Source organism: Papaver somniferum, chromosome 7, assembly GCF_003573695.1.
Source record: "Papaver somniferum cultivar HN1 chromosome 7, ASM357369v1, whole genome shotgun sequence".
Lineage (NCBI taxonomy): Eukaryota > Viridiplantae > Streptophyta > Magnoliopsida > Ranunculales > Papaveraceae > Papaver > Papaver somniferum.
In genome coordinates, this window is record NC_039364.1 from 123571015 (window position 1) to 123596330 (window position 25316).

Genomic DNA, 25316 nt, shown 5'->3' on the forward strand with positions numbered 1-25316 from the left:
AGAGACGGCTGCTGTTGGTGGAAGAATTCGAAAAATGGTGTTTGAACCTCCAGAGAAAAGTATTGAAGGCACCCCAGAAATGTCCCAGTAGAGTTGATAAAAGAAAAGAGAAGATTTTCTCGTGATTTATTAACCTGTTGTGTATATAAAGGTAGAAGGGAGGTCACAGAAGGAGGACAAATACTTTGGAGGAGAAATATAGGCTTAGAATCGAGAAAAAGAGGTTAGAAAAATTCTTCCTGCTGCTTCTCAATCAAGAACACGAAGAACATAAACCGTCAAAACAGTCGCAGGGACAGTCTTATATTCAACGACAACACAAAAATATCGTACACTGTTTTAGTTGCAGTAGGTCTTTCACAACAGAGCTATTGTAACAGCTTGGTGGCAAACGCTTTTAGTGACTGCAGAATCATTGTAAGCATCTTTTATTATTTTTAATACAATGATTAATGAAACTTTCTCCAATTCTCAATCCATGAGTAGCTAAATTTCTTTTCTAGGTTTTGGAAGAAGCTATTTTTGATGCGTAATTTTTAGTAATTATTTTCTTTTGACAAAAATACTCCAATATTGTGCTTTTTAAATTATTAAATTTTTTCTCTTCTTTATATGCTTCGTGAAAATTGTTTTGGGTAATTTAGATACCGTTCTTTTATAAGCGAAGGAAAATTAGGCCTTAGAATAGCGACGAGTGTCATAAAAAGAGCTTGCAGTGTTATATCTTCCAAAGCATGAGATGGGGTTCGAAATTGTTCTGAGTAAAGTAGGAGTATTTTTTCGAAGAAATTATTATTGAGTTTACAAATATTGGAAGTAGTGGAATCCAAAACCCTAGAATCTTCTCTCCTTGATAAAAAAATCAAAAGTAATTAGTTTGTCTTAGTATTTTCTTTAGTTAATCTTAAACAAAATCTTCAAAAGAGTCCGAGAATCGAATCCTTACTACCACAATCAAAACCACATCAGTTTTTGGCGCCGCCGACGCGGACTTGTTTTTAGGTTAGGTTAGGTTTTAGATATTTATTTATTTTTATTTATTTTTTGTAGTTTAGTTTTTGTTTTATTTAATTTTCTTTGATTTTACTTGGGTATTTTTCTTGTTTTTATTGTGTTGTGGAATTGCCTAACAAAAGTGGTAAGTAACAAAACCCAAATTTTATTATTTTTTAGGTTTTATTTCCTTTTTGTGTATATCTATTTTATTTTATTTTTGCAAAAAAAAATACACGTGCACACACCAATTGCATCCTTCGTCTAGCACCGATTCTAGGAAAACACGTGGTTTAGTACGGTGAACCCTCTGGGTGTTATCATCCGAAACACCACAAACCTCAGCCCAGTACCTGTGACCAGTCTTTGACTGTAGGTATATTTTGCTGTAGGTAACCCAAGCTTACCCAAATTAGTGAACCCCAGCATTTGGATGTGCACGATTTTCTTGCTTCACTAGTATTTTTGCTTGTGTATGTGCCGTTGGAAACGAGTAGGAAATAGACTTGTGGAAAACGACCTTTTTAATTTGACTCCGACCCGCTACATGGATATAGGTGGTACTTCGATTTTTGCCAAGATGGTTAATGAAAATGATGGTGAAGTCCCACCCTTAGGGACCGTTTGAACCCGTCTAGAGTGATACGTGAACCTGGGGTTGTTTTACCGGCCACTACCGTTAAGTTTGATATTAAGCCTGGGACATTTAGCATGCTTCGAAAATTTAGGGGAATAGAGAATGAAAACCCGTATACCCACGTAAGAGACTTCGAAATGATCAGTGACACAATGAATTATCCAAACGTCACAAAAGATGTGCTTAGGTTGCGTTTCTTTTCTTTTTCCCTAGAAGAGAGAGCCAATGAGTGGTACCATTTGATTCCCTCTAAAACAATCACCACCTGGGATGGCCTTGTAGAGGACTTTGTTAAGAAGTTTTACCCACACCACAAGACTGCTGCTATTCGACAGTCTATCCAAGCCTTTAAGCAGAATATAGGTGAGAGCTTACATGATTACATAGAAAGGTTTAATGAATTGTTATACCAATGCCCACACCATGGATTTGAGAAAGCCCACTGTAGATGGTGGATTTTCGACAAAGGGTAAAATTGTAAAAGTATACTCCGGATTCGGCAATCGGATGAGTATTGAGACCCACGTCTCTCATTAAAGCGTGAAAGCTCATAAAACCTCTGATCGAGAAAGTCTCTCAGGGAAGGTGTAGATGTGTAGTCTCCCAGCTGAGGCCACGACACATCTCATGAATACTGAGCAATTTCAGTAATTACTCCTGATCCTGCAATCAGATGAGTATTGAGACTCATGTCTCTCATTAAAGCATGAAAGATCATGTCATAAATCTCTGACTGAGAAGGCTGTCTCTCAGAGTACGGGTAGATGTGTAGTCTCTCAGCTGAGGCCACGACACATCTCATGAATACTGAGCAATTTCAGTAATTACTCCGGATCTGGCAATCGGATGAGTATCGAGACTCATGTCTCTGTGCATGAAAGCTCATGCCACCTTTGATGGAGAAAGTCTCTCAGAGAAGATGAAGATGTGCAGTCTCTCATATGAGGCCACGACACATCTCATAATGTATAGAATCAAAAGATTGGGAGGCTCCTAGACAGCATGTCTGCTAGTATAGAGCGACAACGTCTTCGGGATGTAACCAGATTTTCCCCGACTATGCAAGAGGAATATGACACTCCAGCAAGTTCATATTGCTCAACCCTCAGACAATTAATGCTCCTAGACAGGAAGCCCTTCTAGTATAGAGCCAACAATTAATTATCTTAAATCGTCTGAATATCCAACAATATTCTACGAGCCATCGTCTGAATATACAGCAATATTCTACGAGTCGTCAATTAATCGCCTGAATATCCAGCAATACTCTACGATTCCTCGTTATATTTCGTTACTTCAATATGTGGATCTTCCCAGCAGAATTCCACAGGTTAGTAATAAATATTCAACGAAACAAGCATCTGAGCATCGAATAAGCCCTGACAAAAATGGTGCAAGTGTAATTAGCAGATAATGCACATACCAACATTTTGAATGCACGAACGAGTATTTCAAAAATACGAACGAGGAACCTATGCAAAATAGGAAGGGAAAATAATAATAATAAAATATTAAGCAAAAGCGCCAGGAGACTAGGCTCACCAGCCGGGCAGTCATGCCGCGACTAGTCCCGCGCCAAATTTTATATTTTATCATATTTTTACTATTTTCACGATCTCATGAAAATCCTCTTGTTCGACCAAATTTCCTTTATTTCAAAGAAATTATCTAAATCACATGATTTTATCAAAAATAATAAAATTAGGGAAAGGTATCGCGGGACCGAGCACCAGCCGACCATGTCTTGGCCATGGCCGGACCCACACCTCACGTCCCATTTTTTTTCTAATTTTTCTCAAATTATGAAAATTCCTTGATTTTATGAATTTTCCCTAAAATCATGAAAATTACCTAATTTCATGTATTTTTATCTAAATCACATGATTTTATCAAAAAATAATAAAATTAGGGAAAGGTGTCGCGGGACCACCGACCGACCGGTCATGCCTTGGCCGTGGCCGGCCCCACACCTCACGTCCCATTATTTTATTATTCCTTCTCAAATTATGAAAATTCCTTGATTTTATGAATTTTTCTTAAAATTACCTAATTTTATGTGTTTTCTCTAAAATCATGGAAAATATTAAAAAAATTAGGAAAACTTGTGGGACCGGGCTCTAGCCGGCCGGCCATGCCCTAGCCGGTCCACATGCCTATTATTTAATTATTATTTGGTGTTTGATTTCCTGATTTCAAGAAAACTCCCTGATTTCAACAAAATATCTTTGTTTCAACAAATCCCTTTGATTTTATGAAAATTATCTAAAATCATCAAAATTACATAAAATTGGGAAGAGTGCCTTGGGACCCGCGCCCATTGGCCGGCCGGCCATGCCACGGCCATTTCCGGTCCCACACTCCCATTTCCTATTTTATATTTTAATTTATGTCTCTCATCTCATGGAAGTTACCTAATTTCGCCAAACTCTCCAGTTTCATGGAATTTCCCTTAAATCAGAGAAAAATACATAAAATCACATAAAACTGGGAAAAGCATGTGGGACCGCGTGTCAGCCGGCCGGCCATGCCCTAGCCGTGGCCGGTCCCACACCTTGTGATTCCTTGTTTATTTATTATTTTCATCATCTCATGTATTTTTGCCGGTTTCAGAAAACCATGGATTTTGCATATTTTCTCCAAATGTTGCTCAAACGTGCATCAGAAAATATCAAAATTCTCAGGACTGAAGCACGTACACTATGGTGACACGGGCACATCCCCTTGACTGACCAAGGGTGACCCTGAGGCTTGCAAACAGCTGGTCCCGCATGTTTTAATGATTTTAACCTAATTTGCTCAGTTGCTCAAATTAGGTTCGAACTCTTTCCAAACAATTGGAAGTTCGCTCAAACGACCATCTACTGGTCCCACAACCATCAAGAGCCGGTCTCATGACCTCTTGGTCGGCCCCTCATATTTTCTACATCAGGTTTTATGATTTGTTGCTCACACGAGCATGATTTCAGTAAATGATTAAACCAGCATTTAATCATTCTTTCACCAACTGGTCCTCAAGAGACTTTGGTATTTTTTGCTCATTCGAGCATCTGGGCATTATATGGTAAACCCGTCATCCCATGTAGCCGGTCCCGTGTTGATTTGCAATAAATCATCATTTCGGTAAAATTAGGGTTTTGAATCCAGGGCTCTGCAGAAACGTGATTCTGTGCAGATTCGAACACTCTGATAATTTTATGTTGATTCCATGATTGATATTCATATTTATTTTGCTCGACCCAGCTGTCAATAACTTAAATTAATATTTTATTTGGTCCAGCCACCAACAATTCATCAAAAGAACAATATTTGCTCGAACTAGCAATATTCGCTCGAACCGGCAATATTTATTCAATTAGCAATATTCGCTCAGACTAGCAATATTTGCTCAAATCAAAGAATATTGGTTCAACTATCAATATTCAACAATTTAGCAACACAGTTTTGCTCGTCTTAGGTTATGATGATACCTTTACTCAGCAGACACATTAAATTCATGAGTTTCGAAACATTTTCTAATCATGTTCAACTCAGAAATACATGGACTCATCGTCCCATAAAGTCAGAAACTGACTCCACAATCACGAGATTTCAATCGTGTCACATGGGGGGATACTAACTAGGGTTTCGGTCTGGCGGTCTACGGCACGTGTGTTCACCCACGATGAGAATGTGAGCAAGTCGTGCAATCAGTTGGAAGAGTCAGCAAAGTAGTGGGTGGAAAGTTAAACAAGTCTCCGCACGATGAGTAATTGGTTTTAACACGATTTCCCCATTTCCCACTCTCTGATTCCAGCAACTGTCACATTTCATGGGATCATGGTGTTTTCAACTACGACATTATAAAATGTCTCTGAATCCTGATTGAAGAGGAGAAGTTTTCGAACATTCGAACAACATTCGCTAAAACGAGCAATTTCTCATCAAAAGTTCATACAGACAATCTTTCGTCTACACGAACTCACAGAAATTACTCTCAATTGAGAAAAATTCAATTATTCAGAGCATTTTCACGCTGAATTCACAACACACCTACAATCTCAGATCACCATTGATCTCACGCATTTCTCAGCTTCCCTCCTACAGATCAACCCATCCTCTCTTGTGACCGAATTGACTCTGGAACGACCATTGTTCTTGGTTTAGGCCGGGGTATTACAAATTGATCTCTCGAACTTAAAGCACTCCCTTCTTGCAGTGCATCTGTGTGAGGTTCAACATTCCGCTCGGTTCAAGGAGTCCCCACACGGTCGACTCTTCAATTCTGTAAAAACCAGCAAATCGATTTTTCCCACTCACAGATTGGCGACCATAGTGGGAGATTAATCTCTCGGTTGCAATCTCACGATTTCACAAGATGGCTGGTCTTAGGTTTGGGTTAGTTACAGGTTCCAACAAAAACGACGCTAGCACTAGCAACAACAACAATGACAATCAGAATATCCCGAAAACGATTCCGGCCTCCAACACTGACGGTGGTGACATTACTCCTTCTCACGCTGAAGGTCATCCCCTGTTCGGTCGACACCCTGAAGAAGTCAGAGGAAATCCATCACCTACCATTGCTGATCTTATCAAAGTGCAGGAGACTCTCACAAAGAATCAGACGGACATGGCTGCTACACAGAAGGAGCTGTGTAATTATCTCAAAACTCTTACTGATAAGATGACAGAGAAGGAGAAATCCTCAGATGTTGCTGATCCTGAAGTAATCCCAATCCATACAGTGGATGATGATGAAACTGGCAAAGCTGCAGATTCATCAGCAAAGGAACCATCAAATTTCATTACTTGGGAAGACGTGGAACGCTTTCTGGAGAACCGTGGAAAATACAAGACATCACATGTACATCGTCACCAACCTCCTTATCCTGTCGCTACGCAGAGGATTCCCCTTCCAAAAGGTTACATTTATCCAACTTTTACTCTGTATGACGGAACTGGCAATGCTCGAGAACATGTCTCTCGTTTCCTCGAAGCCTTGGAAGAGCATGAACATAACCAGGTTGTTCGCCTCAAGGAGTTTTCAAAATCCTTGAACGACAGAGCATACACCTGGTACAACAACATCGCACCGGGGACTATCAACAATTGGGGAGAAATGATCAACGCCTTCTACAAGAAGTACTTTTTCGTGTCAGAGCAAGTCACTCTCTCTGATCTTGGAAGAATGTTCCAGAGGGTTAGTGAAAATCCCAATGATTACGTGAAAAGATTCAGAGTCCAGGCCCTGGGCTGTCATGACCCAAATGTCACAGAGCAGCAGCTGGTAGATTTGTGTATCAACGACATGCTCCCGGTTTACAGAGCTTTATTGGAGAATCTTCGATTCCAGACTTTCTCAGAACTTCACGAAGCCTCAAAGAGATCAGCAACCAATGCACCTTCTCTGTTAGAAAGTGCAAAGTCCACAAAGACTGAGGAATCACGTGACACTCGAGGAAGCATACGCCTGATCAACAAGCAGTACAACCTGCAGTCCTCTACGAACGTTGTTGCAGAAGGAAGCAAGCGCAAAGCTGAATACCCACGCAAGCATACCTCAGCTCCTTCAAAAGCACAAAGGAAGGATAAGCAAGATGCACAAGCCTCTGACCAACGCACAAGAGTTCCTGATCTAGAAGCACCTGACTCCATTGAAGAGGTGACTTCCACAGGTTCGTCAATCATCCCACAAGAGACTGTGGAGTTTTGAAGCACATTTTCAAACAGAAGGTTGATCCACAATAGCTTCAATTGGGGACTGAAGGAGTACACAAGAATCCTCTCTCAGTCAGAACCTTTACACTCTCTGAACAACCTATCAAAGAGGCAGTCCAATCCTTGGTCGAACGTGAATTGCTTCATCTGTCGAAGGCACAAAGGAGAGACATGTTCACAGTACTGAACCACATCGTTTCAAGAAGTCCATTCCGATCAAGAGATATACAAATGGGGACTGCTAATCACAGTCAATCTCAGAAGAAACGAATTTGGAAGAACGTTGATCGATGCTGACACTGCCATCAACAACATTCCACTGAAAACCATCAGATTCACATGCATCACTCGACAAGAAGATACTCATGCTCCATCTCAATCAAAGATCTTAAAGGAACGCTCGGAGATACTTATGGCTACATCATTCTCAAAGTGAACATAAGTTCAACCAAGTTTCACGTAATCAGGAAGATCCAGGATATGACATGTCCTTCAGACGAGCGTGGATCCGCGATGAAAAGATGGGTACTTGCAAAGCACCTTTGGTTACACATCTCTCCAACGAAGAAAGTTCTGATCCAGAAGATTTGACGGACATTCCATCATCAAATTACTTTGAGGAATTTCAAACTTTGACGAGGTTGAACCAAGAACCTGCAAAAGATGCATAGACATTCATCAAGAGGTTCCGCACTCAGGCAAGTCTCATTCCATGTCTATATCATTTATTACCCCACATGCTATCCTAGCATGGGTACTTAATTATGCTAGCAACTCTACAAGATGTTATGAATGGTAGCTTCACCACATTAGTATTTTATCAAGTGGTTAAATCTGACGTTTCTCCGAATCAAGCACTGAAACATTCATTACTGATGTCCAAGCATGGCAAAGAACACTTTGGGCGTTTCTCCTGCAAGACCATGTGTTCCACAAAATCAGAAAGCTCTGATGTCTGCACAAGTGTCGAATCCCACTACTGCAACGAAAGGGATGTTGAATCAACAGAAGATACTCCAGGGCCGAGATGATCAAACCCCTAAGACATTCGATGCTTAAGGAATATATGCCTCAATGCTCAAGCATCTATGGAGCCATCAAATTGCACTCCCAATCAAAGAGTACAACTTGAGCACAAATATCTCAATGATGATACATTGATTCAACACCAGCACGATCAAATTAAACTACAATCGATAAGTCTTCAATATCCCATGATAAGACTTGTGAAGCAGATGTAACATCATTCATACATAGATGGAACTAACTCCTTCAACATACACTGGGAAACCTGAGGTGATTCCATGAAACTTCATCAACGGGATTTCTCTACATCACAAGCCCCTGCATGATTGAGGAACTTCTTCTCTTTACAAATCACGTCCAGTATGAAAACTGTTGATGTTATCTACCGCAACAACGTCGACTTACTGATAAAGCCAGTTCATGATAAAGTTATGCTTTCAGGAGCATTCAAGTTGAACTCTCAGTACACCTTCATCTTAGGGACGCTCAACTCATTAACTAATTCGTGAATGTAAAAGGCTCACTGGATGAAGGAGCAAAGATTATATCTATAATCATGATTCTAGCCTTTTCGGTCTTTGGAGCAACTTCAACCATGGTATCAGCATCAACAATAATCTCTAGAGGAACACAATCCATGATCTCAGCATCGACAAAGATCTCTGGAGTGTAATCATTCATGGTTTCAGCATCAACAACGGTCTCAGGAGCAACATCCTCAGGGCTTCATCAACTAATCATTCTCTGAAGTGTTACATATGAAGCGGACTTTTCTAAGAACCAATGATTCATATCAAGATGTGTAGACCTAATAACATGCTCACATGAAATTCTTCCCAAAGCTGGCACGACTGGTGGGCATAATCCAGAGTCTTCTACAAGATGTTCTCATCACCTCTACAAATGAGATACAACACACTTCAGGCCATGGGTTTGCAAAAACGTACTAATGGGTGAGGAATGGGACAATGTTTCCTCAACAAAAGATGTTTGTATATGTCTCTTCTACAACATACCAAAAGGGTGCATCAATCGTACACACGAGCTGAAAGATATGGCCTTTACCGTCCGGTCTACGAAATCTGAAAATTTTGTACGGGATTACATATTACAAATGTGCACGCTTCGTTGGATGACCTCTACAACTCCAAATTGAGTGATTCTTGTCTCATTAGACAACTCAGTCTCTTAGCTTCAAAAGTTGGGGTCAAGTATCAAATTATGACGTCGTATGAGGTTCCTACAACTTCCAGAGCGTACAACATGCATGCAGCAATTCTTAGACGAGATTCATAACTTCCACAGTCGATCGGTGTCCACCAGGTCTTTTCGCTAAGTCCTTCATCAAGTTTTACAGTCTAAGACTCGTGACACCATACTCTCATGTGCTAATCATTCATCATAAAAGAAATGCTACCACCGGGACATGAAACCATGGTCATTACATCATCCCGTCTCGAGAGCAACCTCAGCTACGGTCTCGTGACCAGGGTTTCAGAAGTGATGTTCTACGACTGACAGAAGCAAGATGGCGCTGCAAGCACCATGCTCATGTATCAATCAAAGGGTGCTGATTTCAAAGGAATCAATGACATTAAAAGCCTTCACCAACCGTTCAAGACACAAGCGAATGGTCTAACGACACAACATGAATGTTTTACAACAAGCTCGTCTGAGATTATTTTACACTGCCCTATACAAACCGACGAGCTGGGAGCAATTGGTGAAGAATTTGTGGATGGGTCGTACACCATTCTCTTCGTATGGATGTCCTCTTCAACATATCCAAAATTCACAGCAATTGAAGAAACGAGCGAAGAGCTGTGGCCAAAACATTGGACCACATGCCAGCTGAATTTTTTTTGAAGGTCTCCTGGAAGTTTACCGTTTCGTCGATTTCGGATCCTAAACATGCTCGGAACCCAAAAATCTTCTTTGTTAAAGTTTGGAAATTTCCTGGGCATGAGGATACATGGGTAGACCGCGAAAATCCAACATCGAACGAAAATTCTACAACAATTTCAATGAAGACCTAATTTCTGAATTTTCTGATGACGAATTATGGCGAAATTCTTCGTTCATCCACATCTGAATCAGGAGCTACACCATCAACACAAAGCCGAACTTCATCTTCAGCCGATAGTCTCATTTGCTGAAGTCGATAGTCTCATTTGCGGTGCTTATGCTAATAAGGGACGACTCACAGATGATCTAGAGACATACAAAGTACCAGCTTTCCAGCGTCTCTGAAAGGTTGATTCATCCCAGTATGAACATCTCTGCAAACGTCTTCATGTTTGACTTGATATTTCTGGAGTGTTCGCCGGAAGATCCAGAAGGGTGGTTGTAACCAGAAGTCACCACTATCTGAGGTGAAATACATGGAGTCATGGATATACCAACAACAAGCACGCGCTGAAACCGTAACAATCCAACTCTTATCTATATACAATTTCACTAGTTGTAGTGATTATAACGTCAAAATTTCGAAAATTTGCTCGTTCCTTCAAACCTGCAAAGTCGAGCAAAATTCATTATTCAAAATCATGACTTGATTTTCATCAAACCGCGAACAACCCACGTGAATTTTAACATTCACTGGTTTTTCAAAAATTGGACAGACGTCCATTTTACAATTGTGAAAACTCACATACATACATTATTTCGTCATATATAATTGTCTACTTACAATAGTTGTTCACAATCAAAACATGATTTTACAAAATATATAAATATTTAACGTTAAACTCACATAAATTTGAAAAAAGATGTCTATATATTTTGCTCCTCGCACGAGCATCTGTCTTTGAAGCGAGAGTATATTTTCAAAGATTTCTGAAAGCTCGAAGATAAAATTTTCATGAAAGCTCATAAACAAAATTTTATTACTAACAGACGCAAGTCTATTAAAAAAAAAACTTTTCTCTCGTACGAGCATTCACCTTTGAAACGAGAGTTTATTCCACTTTGTGAAATCTCACATATTTAAAAAAAAAAAATTGTTTTCGTGAAAGCTCATAGACAAAATTTTATCATTAGACTCAGGTCTATCTTGTTTGTTTCTTAAACTAACGAACGAACGTCCGCGGATTCCCTTTCTTGGTCCCGGACCCGTGAATCCTAAATCGACCAAGATTCCACCATCGAATCAGCGGTTCTACACCAATTTATGCTCACTGGATGATGCTCTATTACACCACTGGGGTTCCGCTTAAACCATGGTTTGCTCATTCAGTCGAAATATGGTAATGTCTTATCTTATGACTAAGTTCAATTGCTTATTTTTGTCTGTACCTGGAAAATCACCATTCAATGTTGACTGAGGAACATGACTGTTCCTCACTAAGCAAGGGACTTAATGTAGATGGTGGATTTTCGAAAAAGGGTAAAATTGTAAAAGTATACTCCGGATCCGGAAATCGGATGAGTATTGAGACCCACGTCTCTTATTAAAGCGTGAAAGCTCATAAAACCTCTGATTGAGAAAGTTCTCTCAGAGAAGATGTGGATGTGTAGTCTCTCAGCTGAGACCACGACACATCTCATGAATACTGAGCAATTTCAGTAATTACTCCGGATCCGACAATCGGATGAGTATTGAGGCTCATGTCTCTCAATAAAGCATGAAAGCTCATGCCATAAAACCTCTGATCGAGAATGTCTCTCAAGGAAGGTGTAGATGTGTAGTCTCCCGGCTGAGGCTACGTCACATCTCATGAATACTGAGCAATTTCAGTAATTACTCTGGATCCGGCAATCGGATGAGTATTGAGACTCATGTCTCTCATTAAAGCATGAAAGCTCATGTCATAAATCTCTGACTGAGAAGGCTGTCTCTCAGAGTACGTGTAGATGTGTAGTCTCTCAGCTGAGGCCACGACACATCTCATGAATACTGAGCAATTTCAGTAATTACTCCGGATCCGACAATCGGATGAGTATCGAGACTCATGTCTCTGTGCATGAAAGCTCATGCCACCTCTGATGGAGAAAGTCTCTCAGAGAAGATGAAGATGTGAAGTCTCTCAGCTGAGGCCACGACACATCTCATACTGTATAAAATATAAATATTGGGCGGCTCCTAGACAACATGTCTGCTAGTATAGAGCGACAACGTCTTCGGGATGTAACCAGATTTTCCCCGACTATGCAAGAGGAATATGACACTCCAGCAAGTTCATATTGCTCAACCCTCAGACAATTAATGCTCCTAGACAGAAAGCCATTCTAGTATAGAGCCAACAATTAATTATCTTAAATCGTCTGAATATCCAATAATACTCTACGAGCCATCGTCTGAATATCCATCAATATTCTACGAGTCGTAAATTAATCGCCCGAATATCCAGCAATACTCTACGATTTCCTCGTTATATTTCGTTACTTCAATCTGTGGTTCTTCCCAGCAGAATTCCACAGGTTAGTAATAAATATTCAACGAAACAGGCAACTGAGCATCGAATAAGCCCTGACAAAAATGGTGCAAGTGTAATTAGCAGATAATGCACAGACCAGCATTTTGAATGCACGAACGAGCATTTCAAAAATACGAACGAACGAGGAACCTATGCAAAATAGGAAGGGAAAATAATAATAATAAAATATTAAGCAAAAGCGCCTGGGGACTAGGCTCACCAGCCGGCCAGTTATGCCACGACTAGTCCCGCGCCAAATTTTATATTTTATCATATTTTTACTATTTTCACGATCTCATGAAAATCCTCTTGTTCGAGCAAATTTCCTTTATTTCAAAGAAATTATCTAAATCACATGATTTTATCAAAAATAATAAAATAAGGGAAAGGTGTCGCGGGACCGAGCACCAGCCGGCCATGTCTTGGCAGTGGCCGGTCCCACACCTCACGTTCCATTATTTTATTATTTCTTCTCAAATTATGAAAATTCCTTGATTTTATGAATTTTTCCTAAAATCATGAAAATTACCTAATTTCATGTATTTTTATCTAAATCACATGATTTTATCAAAAAATAATAAAATTAGGGAAAGGTGCCGCGAGACTGCCGGCCGGCCGGTCATGCCTTGGTTGTGGCCGGTCCAACACCTCACGTCCCATTATTTTATTATTCCTTCTCAAATTATGAAAATTCCTTGATTTTATGAATTTTTCCTAAAATTACCTAATTTCATGTATTTTCTCTAAAATCATGGAAAATATTAAAAAAATTAGGAAAACCTGTGGGACCGGGCTCTAGCCAGCCGGCCATGCCCTAGCCGGTCCACATGCCCATTATTTTATTATTATTTGGTGTTTGGTTTCCAGATTTCATGAAAACTCCCTGATTTCAACCAAATATCTTGGTTTTCAACAAATCTCTTTGATTTTATGAAAAATTATCTAAAATCATCAAAATTACATAAAATTGGGAAGAGTGCCTTGGGACCCGCGCCCATTGGCCGGCCGGCCATGCCACGGCCATTTCCAGTCCCACACTCCCATTTCCTATTTTATATTTTAATTTATGTCTCTCATCTCATGGAAGTTCCCTAATTTCGCCAAACTCTCCAGTTTCATGGAATTTCCCTTAAATCAGAGAAAAATACATAAAATCACATAAAACTAGGAAAAGCATGTGGGACCGCGTGTCAGCCGGCCGGCCATGCCCTAGCCGTGGCCGGTCCCACACCTTGTGATTCCTTGTTTATTTATTATTTTATTATCTCATGTATTTTTACCGGTTTCAGCAAAACCATGGATTTTGCATATTTTCTCCAAATATTGCTCAAACGTGCATCAGAAAATATCAAAATTCTCAGGACTGAAGCACGGACACTATTGTGACATGGGCACATCCCCTTGACCGGCCAAGGGTGACCTGAGGCTTGCAAACAGCTGGTCCCGCATGTTTTAATGATTTTAACCTAATTTGCTCAGTTGCTCATATTAGGTTCGAACTCTTTCCAAACAATTGGAAGTTCGCTCAAACGACCATCTACTGGTCCCACAACCATCAAGAGCCGGTCTCATGACCTCTTGGTCGGCCCCTCATATTTTCTACATCAGGTTTTATGATTTGTTGCTCACACGAGCATGATTTCAGTAAATGATTAAACCAGCATTTAATCATTCTTTCACCAACTGGTCCTCAAGAGACTTTGGTATTTTTTGCTCATTCGAGCATCTGGGCATTATATGGTAAACCCGTTATCCCATGTAGCCGGTCCCGTGTTGATTTGCAATAAATCATCATTTCGGTAAAATTAGGGTTTTGAATCCAGGGCTCTGCAGAAACGTGATTCTGTGCAGATTCGAACACTCTGATAATTTTATGTTGATTCCATGATTGATATTCATATTTATTTTGCTCGACCCAGCTGTCAATAACTTAAATTAATATTTTATTTGGTCCAGCCACCAACAATTCATCAAAAGAACAATATTTGCTCGAACTAGCAATATTCGCTCGAACCAGCAATATTTATTCAATTAGCAATATTCGCTCAGACTAGCAATATTTGCTCAAATCAAAGAATATTGGTTCAACTATCAATATTCAACAATTTAGCAACACATTTTTGCTCGTCTTAGGTTATGATGATACCTCGTCTCAGCAGACACATTAAATTCATGAGTTTCGAAACATTTGCTAATCATGTTCAACTCAGCAATACATGGACTCATCGTCCCATAAAGTCAGCAACTGACTCCACAATCACGAGATTTCAATCGTGTCAAATGGGGGGATACTAATTAGGGTTTTGGTCTGGCGGTCTACGACACGTGTATTCACCCACGATGAGAATGTGAGTAAGTCGTGCAATCAGTTGGAAGAGTCAGCAAAGTAGTGGGTGGAAAGTTAACCAAGTCTCCGCACGATGAGTAATTGGTTTTAACACGATTTCTCCATTTCCCACTCTCTGATTCCAGCAACTGTCACACTTCATGGGATCATGGTGTTTTCAACTACGGCATTATAAAATGTCTCTGAATCCTGATTGAAGAGGAGAAGTTTTCGAACATTCGAACAACATTCGCCAAAACGAGCAATTTCTCATCAAAAGTTCATACAGACAATCTTTCGTCTACACGAACTCACAGAAATTACTCTCAATTGAGAAAAATTCAATCATTCAGAGCATTTTCACGCTGAATTCACAACACACCTACAATCTCAGATCACCATTGATCTCACGCATTTCTCATCTTCCCTCCTACAGATCAACCCATCCTCTCTTGTGACCGAATTGACTCTGGAACGGCCATTGTTCTTGGTTTAGGCCGGGGTCTTACAGATTGATCTCTCGAACTTAAAGCACTCCCTTCTTGCAATGCGTCTGTATGAGGTTCAACATTCCGCTCGGTTCAAGGAGTCCCCACACGGTCGACTCTTCAATTCCGTAAAAACCAGCAAATCGTTTTTTCCCACTCACACCCACATGGTCCAAGTCTTATTTGAGGGCCTTGATAGTGAAACCCGAATGCAGGTAGAAACAATGAGGGTGGAGAATTTACCCATCAAGACCCAGATGAATTTTTTGACGAGTTCATCGAGTTAGCTGAAAAGACTCGTCAATGGGATTCAATGAGGGATCCCAAAATAACTAGGAACCCTATCCATAGGGTCAATAGAGTGATAATGGGTCTGATATCCTTAGGCGTCTAGAGGCCTTAGAAATGAACCAAAGGTCCACCCTGACTATGAGCTGTAACAGTGAGCCCAGAACTTATCCATGTACCATTTGTGGTGACCAAAGTCATACTGGACCTCAGTGCCCCTTGTTTTACCCAACTGAAACTACCCGTGACCAGGTTAGTGTCCTACATGGTGGTATGAACTCTAAATTTGAGGGTAGACCCAAGTTTGATCCCTATTCTAATACGTATAACCCTGGTTGGAGACATAACCCTAATTTTTCGTGGTCTAAAGGTTCCCAACAGGGTGGCCCATCTAGCAACCCACCACCAGATTTTCATAGGAACCAAACTCAATTCCAAGAACCAAGCCCAGTTGATCATAAGTTAACATCTTTAGAAGAATCCATGAAACTTTTAGCTCAAAGTGTTGTCCAAAGCAACCAAAAGTTCGATGACTTTGTCCTAATGAGTCAGCGTAACCAGCAAAATAATTCCCAAGCTATTAGCAACTTAGAGACTCAAATAAGTCAACTTTCAAACCGGTTAAATGATAGGGAGAACGGGACATTTCCTAGCTAAACGACTCCAAATCCGAAAGGAGTTAACCAGGTTAATGGGTCGGGTAGTTCTAACCACAATGAACATGTCAAAGCAGTTATCACCCTTAGGAGTGATAAAACTCTAGAGAACTCGGTAGAACCACCTAAGGACAAAAGTCCAGCTGAAAAAGAGAATGAGGTTGACCAAACTTCGTCTAAAGACCTTAATGGGCCTGAGAGTTTTAAGAGTCCAAGTGAGGAAGATATCCCTGAGAGAGTGTACATACCACCCGCACCGTTTTCTCAGAGACTCGCTAAGAAAAAGCCTAGTACATATGCTGAAATCTTGGACATCTTTAAGCAAGTTAAGATCAACCTGCCCTTGTTAAATGCAATTAAACATGTACCGGCTATGGAGAAGTTCCTAAAAGAGATGTGCACTATCAAGAGAGACGTGAGTGTCCATAAGAAAGAATTTTTGACCCAACAAGTTAGTTCCATAATCTCACAAAAGTACCCAGTCAAATTTAAAGATCCTGGTTGTCCTACTGTCACATGTGTCATAGGTAGCCAAAAGATAGAAAATGCTCTTTTAGATCTTGGGGCTAGTGTGAATCTTTTACCGTTCTGGGTATATGAACAACTTGGACTAGGTGAGATGAAACCAACTAGGATAACACCACAGTTAGCCGATAGGTCAGTCAAAATCCCACGTGGAATTATTGAAGACGTTTTGGTTTAGGTAGAAAACTTTATCTATCCAGTTGACTTTGTGATTTTGGACACTCAACCTGTCTCTAGTCAAGATATAAATATCCCAATTATCATAGGTCGTCCGTTTCTAGCCACTGCAAATGCAGTCATACATTGTCAAACTGGCCTAGTAGAATTTTCCTTTGGAAATCAGAAAATCTCGGTGAACGTTTTTAAGGAATTGCAAGCCCCACCGGACCCTGAACACTATGAGTCTATATGCATGATTGATTCCCTAGTTGAGAATACCTTTACCACCAATAGTGTTCGTGATCCTTTAGAGGCGTGCTTGGCCCACTTTGGATCCTACTATGATGAGGATAGTCATTTTAAAGAAGTTAATGTGTTGTTAGATTCTGCGCCAGTAATGAATTATGGAAAATGGCAGCGTAAACCAGAACCTCTTCCGCCGACCATAATAAACCCCTCCCATCATCAGTTAAGACACCCACCCTTGAATTAAATACGCTAGCAGATACACTGAAATATGTATTTCTTGGTAATAAGAATACTCTTCCTGTCATTATTGCCTCTGACTTAGATCCCGATCAGGAAAGTAGACTAGTTAGTTTTCTCAAAGAGCACAAGACCGCAATAGGGTGGACTATAGCAGATTTGAAAGGAATTAGTCCTGCTGATTGTATGCACCACATCTACCTAGAAGAAGGTGCCAAAACCTCAAGATAAATGCAGAGACGTTTAAATCCTAATATGAAGGAAGTTGTCCGCACAGAGGTGCTCAAATTATTAGATGCGGGTATTATATACCCCATCTCTGATAGTAAATGGGTCAGTCCTGTCCAGGTTGTCCCAAAGAAATCTAGGATTACAGTAGTTGCAAATGAGAACAATGAATTGATACCTACCCGTGTTACTACCGGGTGGAGAGTTTGTATAGACTACCGTAAGCTGAACTCAGCAACTAGTAAAGACCACTTTCCTCTACCATTCATCGACCAGATGTTAGAAAGATTAGCTGGCCACAACCATTATTGTTTCCTAGATGGATACTCTGGTTATAACCAAATCCATATAGCACCGGAGGACCAAGAGAAAACAACCTTCACATGTCCATTTAGTACTTTTGCTTACAGGCGTATGCATTTTGGGTTGTGTAATGCACCCGCAACATTCCAACGTTGCATGCTAAGTATCTTTTCAGACATGGTTGAGCGATTTCTCGAGGTCTTTATGGACGATTTTTCGGTTTTTGGATCCTCTTTCGATGAATGCTTGCACCACTTTACACTAGTTCTAGAACGTTGTAAAGAAAATAACTTAGTTCTTAATTGGGAAAAGTGTCATTTTATGGTTAAATGTGGAATAGTGTTAGGACATGTGGTGTCCCCTAAGGGAATAGAAGTTGATAAAGCCAAGGTTGAACTAATTTCCAAATTAAGACCACCTAAGAATGTAAAAGATATTAGATCTTTCCTTGGTCATGCTGGATTTTATCGTCGTTTCATCAAAGACTTCAGCAAGATTGCCTTACCTTTGTCAAACCTACTTGCTAAAGATATTGCCTTTGCATTTGATGAAGCATGTGTTTGCAACTTTTGAGAAGCTAAAATCGCTGTTGACTTCTGCCCCTATTATCCAACCACCCGATTGGAACCTCTCATTTGAACTCATGTGTGATGCGTCCAATTATGCGGTTGGTGTTGTCCTTGGCCAACGACGTGATAAAGCACCTAGTATGATTTATGATGCTAGTAGGACCCTAAACGATGCCCAGTTGAACTACACAACTACTGAGAAAGAAATTTTATCCATCGTTTTTGCTTTGGAGAAATTTAGATCATATCTCCTAGGGTCTAAGGTCATCGTTTATTCTGATCATGCCGCACTCAAATATCTCCTTTCAAAAAAGGACTATAAACCACGGCTGATTAGATGGGTATTGTTATTCCAAGAATTTACTCTAGATATTCGTGATAAGAAAGGATCTGAAAATGTAGTAGCTGACCATTTATCCCGTATCCTTGATGAGACTAGAGATGATGAGAGACCGATCCATGACACGTTCCCTGATGAACAATTATCTTCCATCTCTGTGTTACCTTGGTTTGCTGATATTGTCAACTGATCGTTTTCGTATGCGTCAAAAATAATATTACTTTCTCACTACTCAAAATATATAATATAGCAAGGGTAAGAAAGGATCGTTCCCACAGAGAGGTCTTAGGTTGTCAATATGTTTTCGTTTCCTAAAGGTAACAAGGGGGGTTTCTGATTTTTATAAACTAAAAATAAAATAAAAGCAAACAAAGAAAAGTAAACAAATCAAATCAAGTAGAAGAGATATTGGTCAAGGATTCATCTTCATTCACAAACATGTTTTTTTTAACAATAACTAGAATTGATTTTTAATCTCAACTTATATCAAAGGCCCTAGGATACCTTGATCGCAAGTATACCCCGCAAATCTCCTCTTGTCATCAACAAACACATTAAAAGATGTGAATATGAATTCTATCTTAGAGAACAACCTAACGTGTAAAAGCACTAATCAAGTTTAATTCCCTAAATGCATTAAGTTCTATGAAATCAGGCCAATCAAAGCAATCGAACGTGTAAAAACACTAATCCGATTTAACAAAGGTTATGATTCACATGTGACTACTAGGATGTATCACTACAAGCAATATTCACAATTATGCTACTTATAATCAGGAATTTATCATTTTTGCGTATAACAAATCCTAATCTAGCAATAGAGATGAAAACAAACTCAACCGATTCGCGACTCGATCAAACTAGCATCCAAATCATTTAACAATATAAATAGTGAATCATAATCGATAATATGGAGACAAAACTAATTCATTGCATAAAACCCATATTTGGAAATCCAACTTATTCCTTAAACCAATAATAAAACTAGGTATTCATAGCATAGGAGTTCATAACAAGAAGGAAGATAGAACCTATCATGTTTCTAAACCCTAGACCAAAGTAGAAGTAGAGATCTCGATATTAGAATCGGATACCCTTTTTTTATACTTCTTGTATTTTCCCTGATTACTTCCGCTGGTCACGTTTAAACTTGACCACATACTTAACTCGGCCAACAGCTCCTGGCAATCCAGTCCAAGCCCATTAGCTCATTGAATATTGGCTTATCAGTTTTAGAGAACTGACAGCCTAATTTTCACTCAATCGTCAGTTTCGGGAACTGACAGTTCATTTAACCTCTTAAGCATTCCACCATTCACAGTCAGGCATTCATTCTAGATTCAAGCCCTTCTGCAATCAATCCAACTCCTATTCAGGCCATTCCTCCAGTATAGCTGCAATTCCTGCGACGTTAACTCAGACCACCACCATGAGCATATGTAACTCAGTTCCATAGGCATCCATTCTTCTTAGCTCAATTACTGCAGCTCAACCTCAATAGCTTCACCAACTGCACCGACTCGTACCATCTTGTAGCTTCAATCACCACCAGTTCCTTGAACATTCAGCCACCAGCAACCCATTCAAACTGCATCTTCAACTGTAGCTTTACCTGCAACTGCTCAACTAAGGCTACCACCAACAGCAGCAGCCATGTAGCTCCATCTGTAACAACCACAAACCCATTTATAACCACCTGACTTCCATCTCCTCCATAACAGCATCAGATCCACGACAACGGTAACAGCATCACCATTCTCTTGTCTAGTCCACTGCAGCAGTCCCATACACAACGCGAATCTCCAGCCATTCTCTGAACCAACAGTTGCAACTGCAACTGTGGCAACCACCCAACTCATTTGCGATCTCCATAACTGTCTCCAAGCCACCAGTACCAATAATCCTTGTAGCCATCTTCCCATTAGTCTCAGTTGCTTCCACTGCTGCATTCTCCAGCTCAGTAAAACTCCAATAATCATCAGCTCTATAACAATGGCGCAACTCCATTTCAGCTTCAGCGTCTTCTAAGTCACGACCCTGTCACCATCTTGTCCCCCACTGCCTAACAACTGCAGCAACTTTGGCTTCATATACTCTTTCGAAGCAACAAATCTGTCACCACTGCAATTCAGTAACTCCACCTGCAATTTCAGCAAACAAGGCTTCAACTGATTCATCCATCCTAACATTCATCTAAGCTCATTGTGTAGTTTCAATTTCTCTTAAAACAGAACTAACACCCATGGAAAACAACTTCATCTCAAACTCAGCTCTTGTTCATACCACCAGTTCAAGCATCAACATCATTCTCTCCCTGCAGTCTTATAAACTTGGCAGCAGCACATTTCTTCCAGCCTCCCTTGAGCCCACAACATCTTACCATCACTACCACTTCATTTCTGTGTGTTCAATCCCAGCTTCAATCTCATTCTGAAATCACCAGTTCCCTGGCCATCTTCTTTACTAATCATTTGCTCAGCTTCAGTCACCACTGCATCACCAATATCAGTTCAAGACTGATTTCAGTCTCCTCAGCTCTTGTAAAACACCAATACCTCCCATTGCAGCAACATCAATCGCCAGTTCAACACCATTCCAGCCTTCTGGACATCCCATAGAGCTTCAAACACCAACAGCATCTCAATCAACCCATTACAATCACCTGCAAAGACTCATCTCACATCAATCCCATATTGATTCAACTCGAACCCTAACTTCAGTTCCTGTTAAAACCCATATTCACCAGCAACCGAACCTTCAAATCTCTACCAATTATCTCAAATTCGAACAGCAATCCGAACCCATGTCTCCAAATGTCCAGAACTTCATAACCAGCACCTTTAATCAGTCCTTGCAACCAAACCCATGAATTCACTGAAACAGCAAACCCTAACTCTTCTCCAGCTGATTCAAACTCATTTACAAAAACAACCCATCTCTGATTCTTCTCTCTTATTTAATAATTCGCATCATCAAGATCAAAACCCCTCTCAATCTCCTCACTAATTCGTACCCACTGAATTGATTGTCAACAGCAACAGCTTCTGGACAGAGAATGGAAGAGAAGGAGAAGAAATAAAAGCTAATCCTCTCTGAATTTTAGTTTATGTGTAGGAATGAGAATTGATGTTGACACCCAGCACCTTAGGATAAGAGCTGCCATGGTTCTTATATGGCTCGTCGGTTCCAAATAACCGACAACCTAATTCTTTGTTCAACTCAGCTGTCAGTTGTAGGGAACTGACAGTTCATCTTCACCTCCTTCTTGCGCAACCTAACTTGCTCCAAATGCCTGTGAATTGACCTTTTCGCCTTTTAGCTCCAAATGAATGGTTTCTTCTTCTTTTGTGTCGAATGACTCCAAATTACCTGATAGCTCAAAAGCAAACATAAGATACATATTTTACAAGAGAAATAGCAAAGAAAGTATAAATACTAGATATAAAATTAGGTGTTTTAGACACCTATCATCAACTATTTGGTAACTGGTCAAATGCCCGACCATTGGTCTAAACAGGATAGAGCTAAATTCTTGTCTGAGGTTAAATACTTTTTCTGGGATGATCCGTACTTATTCAAATATTGCCCTGATCAGATCATTCGTCGTTGTATTCCTGACAACGAAATCTCCAGTGTTTTGACTTTTTCTCATTCTAGAGCTTGTGGAGGTCACTTTAGTTCTAAGAAAACAGCTGCGGAGGTTTTGCATTCCGGTCTTTATTGGACAACACTGTTTAAGGACTCCCACCTATTTTGTCAAAGTTGTGATAGATGTCAAAAGTTAGGAAAGATGACCCGGCGTAATATGATGCCACTTAGTCCTATACTAATAATAAAAATATTTGATGTGTGGGGTATAGATTTTATGGGCCCTTTTTGTCAATTCCTATGGAAACTTTTACATCTTATTAGTTGTTGACTATGTGTCTAAGTGGGTAGAAGCAATAGCTACCAAGACAAATGATCGCCACGTTGTGATCAAGTTTGTTAGAGACAATATTTTCTCTCGATTTGGTATGCCTAGAGCAATCATTAGTGATGGAGGTTCCCATTTTTGTAATCGGTCTTTTGAGGCACTCATGAAGAAATACTCCATTACCCATAAGGTTTCTACACCTTACCACCCACAAACTTGTGACCAAGTAGAAGTGTCTAATAGGCAAATCAAGCAGATATTAGAGAAGACCGTAATCCCTACCCGAAAGGATTGGTCTTTGCGCTTAGTAGAAGCTTTGTGGGCTTACCGAACCGCTTTTAAGACTCCATTAGGGGTGTCTCCATACAAACTTGTCTTTGATAAAGCCTGCCACTTGCCTGTAGAATTAGAACACCGAGCTTATTGGGCCATTAAACAGCTAAACTTTGACCTATCTACTGCTGGTGATCACCGTAGACTGCAACTAAATGAGTTAGAAGAAATTCGTAATGATTCTTATCAGTGTGCGAAATTATACAAGGAGAAAACAAAAATATTTCATGATAAATCGATTATTCCAAAGACATTTAAACCAGGACAAAAAGTTCTCCTTTACAATTCTCGTCTACATCTTTTCCCTGGTAAATTGAGGTCTCGGTGGTCCGGATCATACTTTGTCAAAATTGTTTTTCCTCATGGTGCAGTTGAAGTTGAAAATCCTAAAAATGGAGAAACTTTCAAGGTTAACGATCAACGGTTGAAACCATTCTTGGAGTTACCCAGTCATGCAATGGAAGAATCGGAGTTGAGAGATCATGTCTACCAGGATTAATTTTAACGGGTAACAACGTCTGGCTGAAGACACTAAACTTAGCGCTTATTGGGAGGCAACCTATACATGGTGATATTAAGGTCCCTCTGAAGGACCCTGCTGTTGTTGTACATTGGTTTTATATTTGTTTTTTATTTTCTTTCTTTCTTGCTCTCATGGAAGGATTGCTACGCTTCATCCAGGTACTATCTTTCTGACTTACCTCTTTATTCCTCTTGTTACTTCTATTTTTGGTACTGCACTTTAATTTGAAACATTGAGGACAATGTTAGGTTTAAGTTTGGGGGTGAGGGAAAAATTTTTAGTTAGTTTTTAATAAAATAAAAAAAATAAAAATAAAAAATTAAATAAAGTATAAAAAATTAAAAAATAATAATAATAAAAACTCCAGAGCCTAGAAATTTGTGCGAAATCAAGTTGACACTAACCAATCTAAGTGGATGGAAACATCTTGGTTGTAGGAGTCAAGGAACCCAATAACAGAGTCTATTCATAGAAAGACAGAGTTCATGTGTTAGAATGGAATCATCACACTACGTTCTGTTTTTATTTTATTTCATTTGAAAAATTATGTTTCTTTAAGTGACTTGGTGGGGCCCACACATCGAATTGTTACCATTGCCGGATGGAATAGAGTGATTGAGTTACTAAATAATAAATAGACCATACCAATCAGACCAAACGGAATAAATTAAAAAATTTTTTATTAACACTTGGATAACAATATGTGTGTGTTTTCTCTGTCTCCGTCGCCTAAGCAAGCGTGGAACGCAGGATCCATGAGAACCATCATGTAATCTGCTGACAAGAAGCATGCGCTTGGATCCAAAAGATCAAATCATGCAGTTAAAAAAAATGAAAAATGAAAAGTTTATTATTGTTCAATAAAATCGACTGTTGGTTCCCTTGTATATGCCAGTTTAGTTGATCTAGAATTAAGATTATCGACCATTGGTCCCCTTGTGTATGCCAAGCAGTGTTGATATTAGTCCAGACCAGTATCTCAATCCATTAGGAATCATAGGTTCATCTTGGCGGAGGCCTTCAGACAGATATGGGAAACACCGTTGACCTTAGACAACATCGTTTTGAACTATCTATCTCTATTATCCATCTTCTTAATCTATTCATTTGTGTGATTCCGATTATTGATGTCCATAGTGCGACTATATGAATAGAACTCTGTCACTTATATATACAAGAATATGGTTCGCATCAGGGTACTTTCTCTTGTGATCAATGAGAGTATGCCAACTAAGGAGATTCTTTAGTGTCATTCCAGAGTTCTTCACAGATAGCTAGGGTTTGGAATAAAGGTTTTGTGGGTATACCTCTTGTAAACCCTCCCGAGACTATAACTCGGCCACTAGGGCCACCTAGGGATTTAAAGGCTTGTTATACATGCTAAGTGTGACCGTATCCTCAACGACAG

General features: G+C 39.8%; 2 protein-coding genes across 2 annotated transcripts; both read left to right on the forward strand.

The window, feature by feature from the left end:
• Positions 1-16011: 16011 nt before the first annotated feature.
• LOC113295162 lies at positions 16012-17229 on the forward strand. Its single transcript, XM_026543510.1, has 2 exons — positions 16012-16490; positions 16617-17229. Exons 1-2 carry the CDS (start codon positions 16012-16014, stop codon positions 17227-17229), a joined length of 1092 nt encoding a protein of 363 aa, XP_026399295.1.
• Positions 17230-17927: 698 nt separating this feature from the next.
• Positions 17928-23884, forward strand: LOC113295163. The gene is made up of 7 exons (XM_026543512.1): positions 17928-18029; positions 18757-18952; positions 19154-19308; positions 22597-22813; positions 23049-23278; positions 23597-23625; positions 23734-23884. The coding sequence occupies exons 1-7, from the start codon at positions 17928-17930 to the stop codon at positions 23882-23884; spliced, it is 1080 nt and encodes a 359-aa protein (XP_026399297.1).
• Positions 23885-25316: the final 1432 nt, after the last annotated feature.

Bases quoted from the DNA above. Each gene is read 5' to 3' on its own strand.
- LOC113295162 (XM_026543510.1), top strand. From the start codon at position 16,012: ATGAGCTGTAACAGTGAGCCCAGAACTTATCCATGTACCATTTGTGGT. The intron at 16,491-16,616 runs GTTAAATGATAG...TATCACCCTTAG, and splicing joins ATAAGTCAACTTTCAAACCG to GAGTGATAAAACTCTAGAGA.
- LOC113295163 (XM_026543512.1), top strand. From the start codon at position 17,928: ATGCAGAGACGTTTAAATCCTAATATGAAGGAAGTTGTCCGCACAGAG. The intron at 18,953-19,153 runs GTAGGACCCTAA...TGTTATTCCAAG, and splicing joins TAGTATGATTTATGATGCTA to AATTTACTCTAGATATTCGT. The intron at 22,814-23,048 runs GTTCTAAGAAAA...ACATCTTATTAG, and splicing joins AGCTTGTGGAGGTCACTTTA to TTGTTGACTATGTGTCTAAG.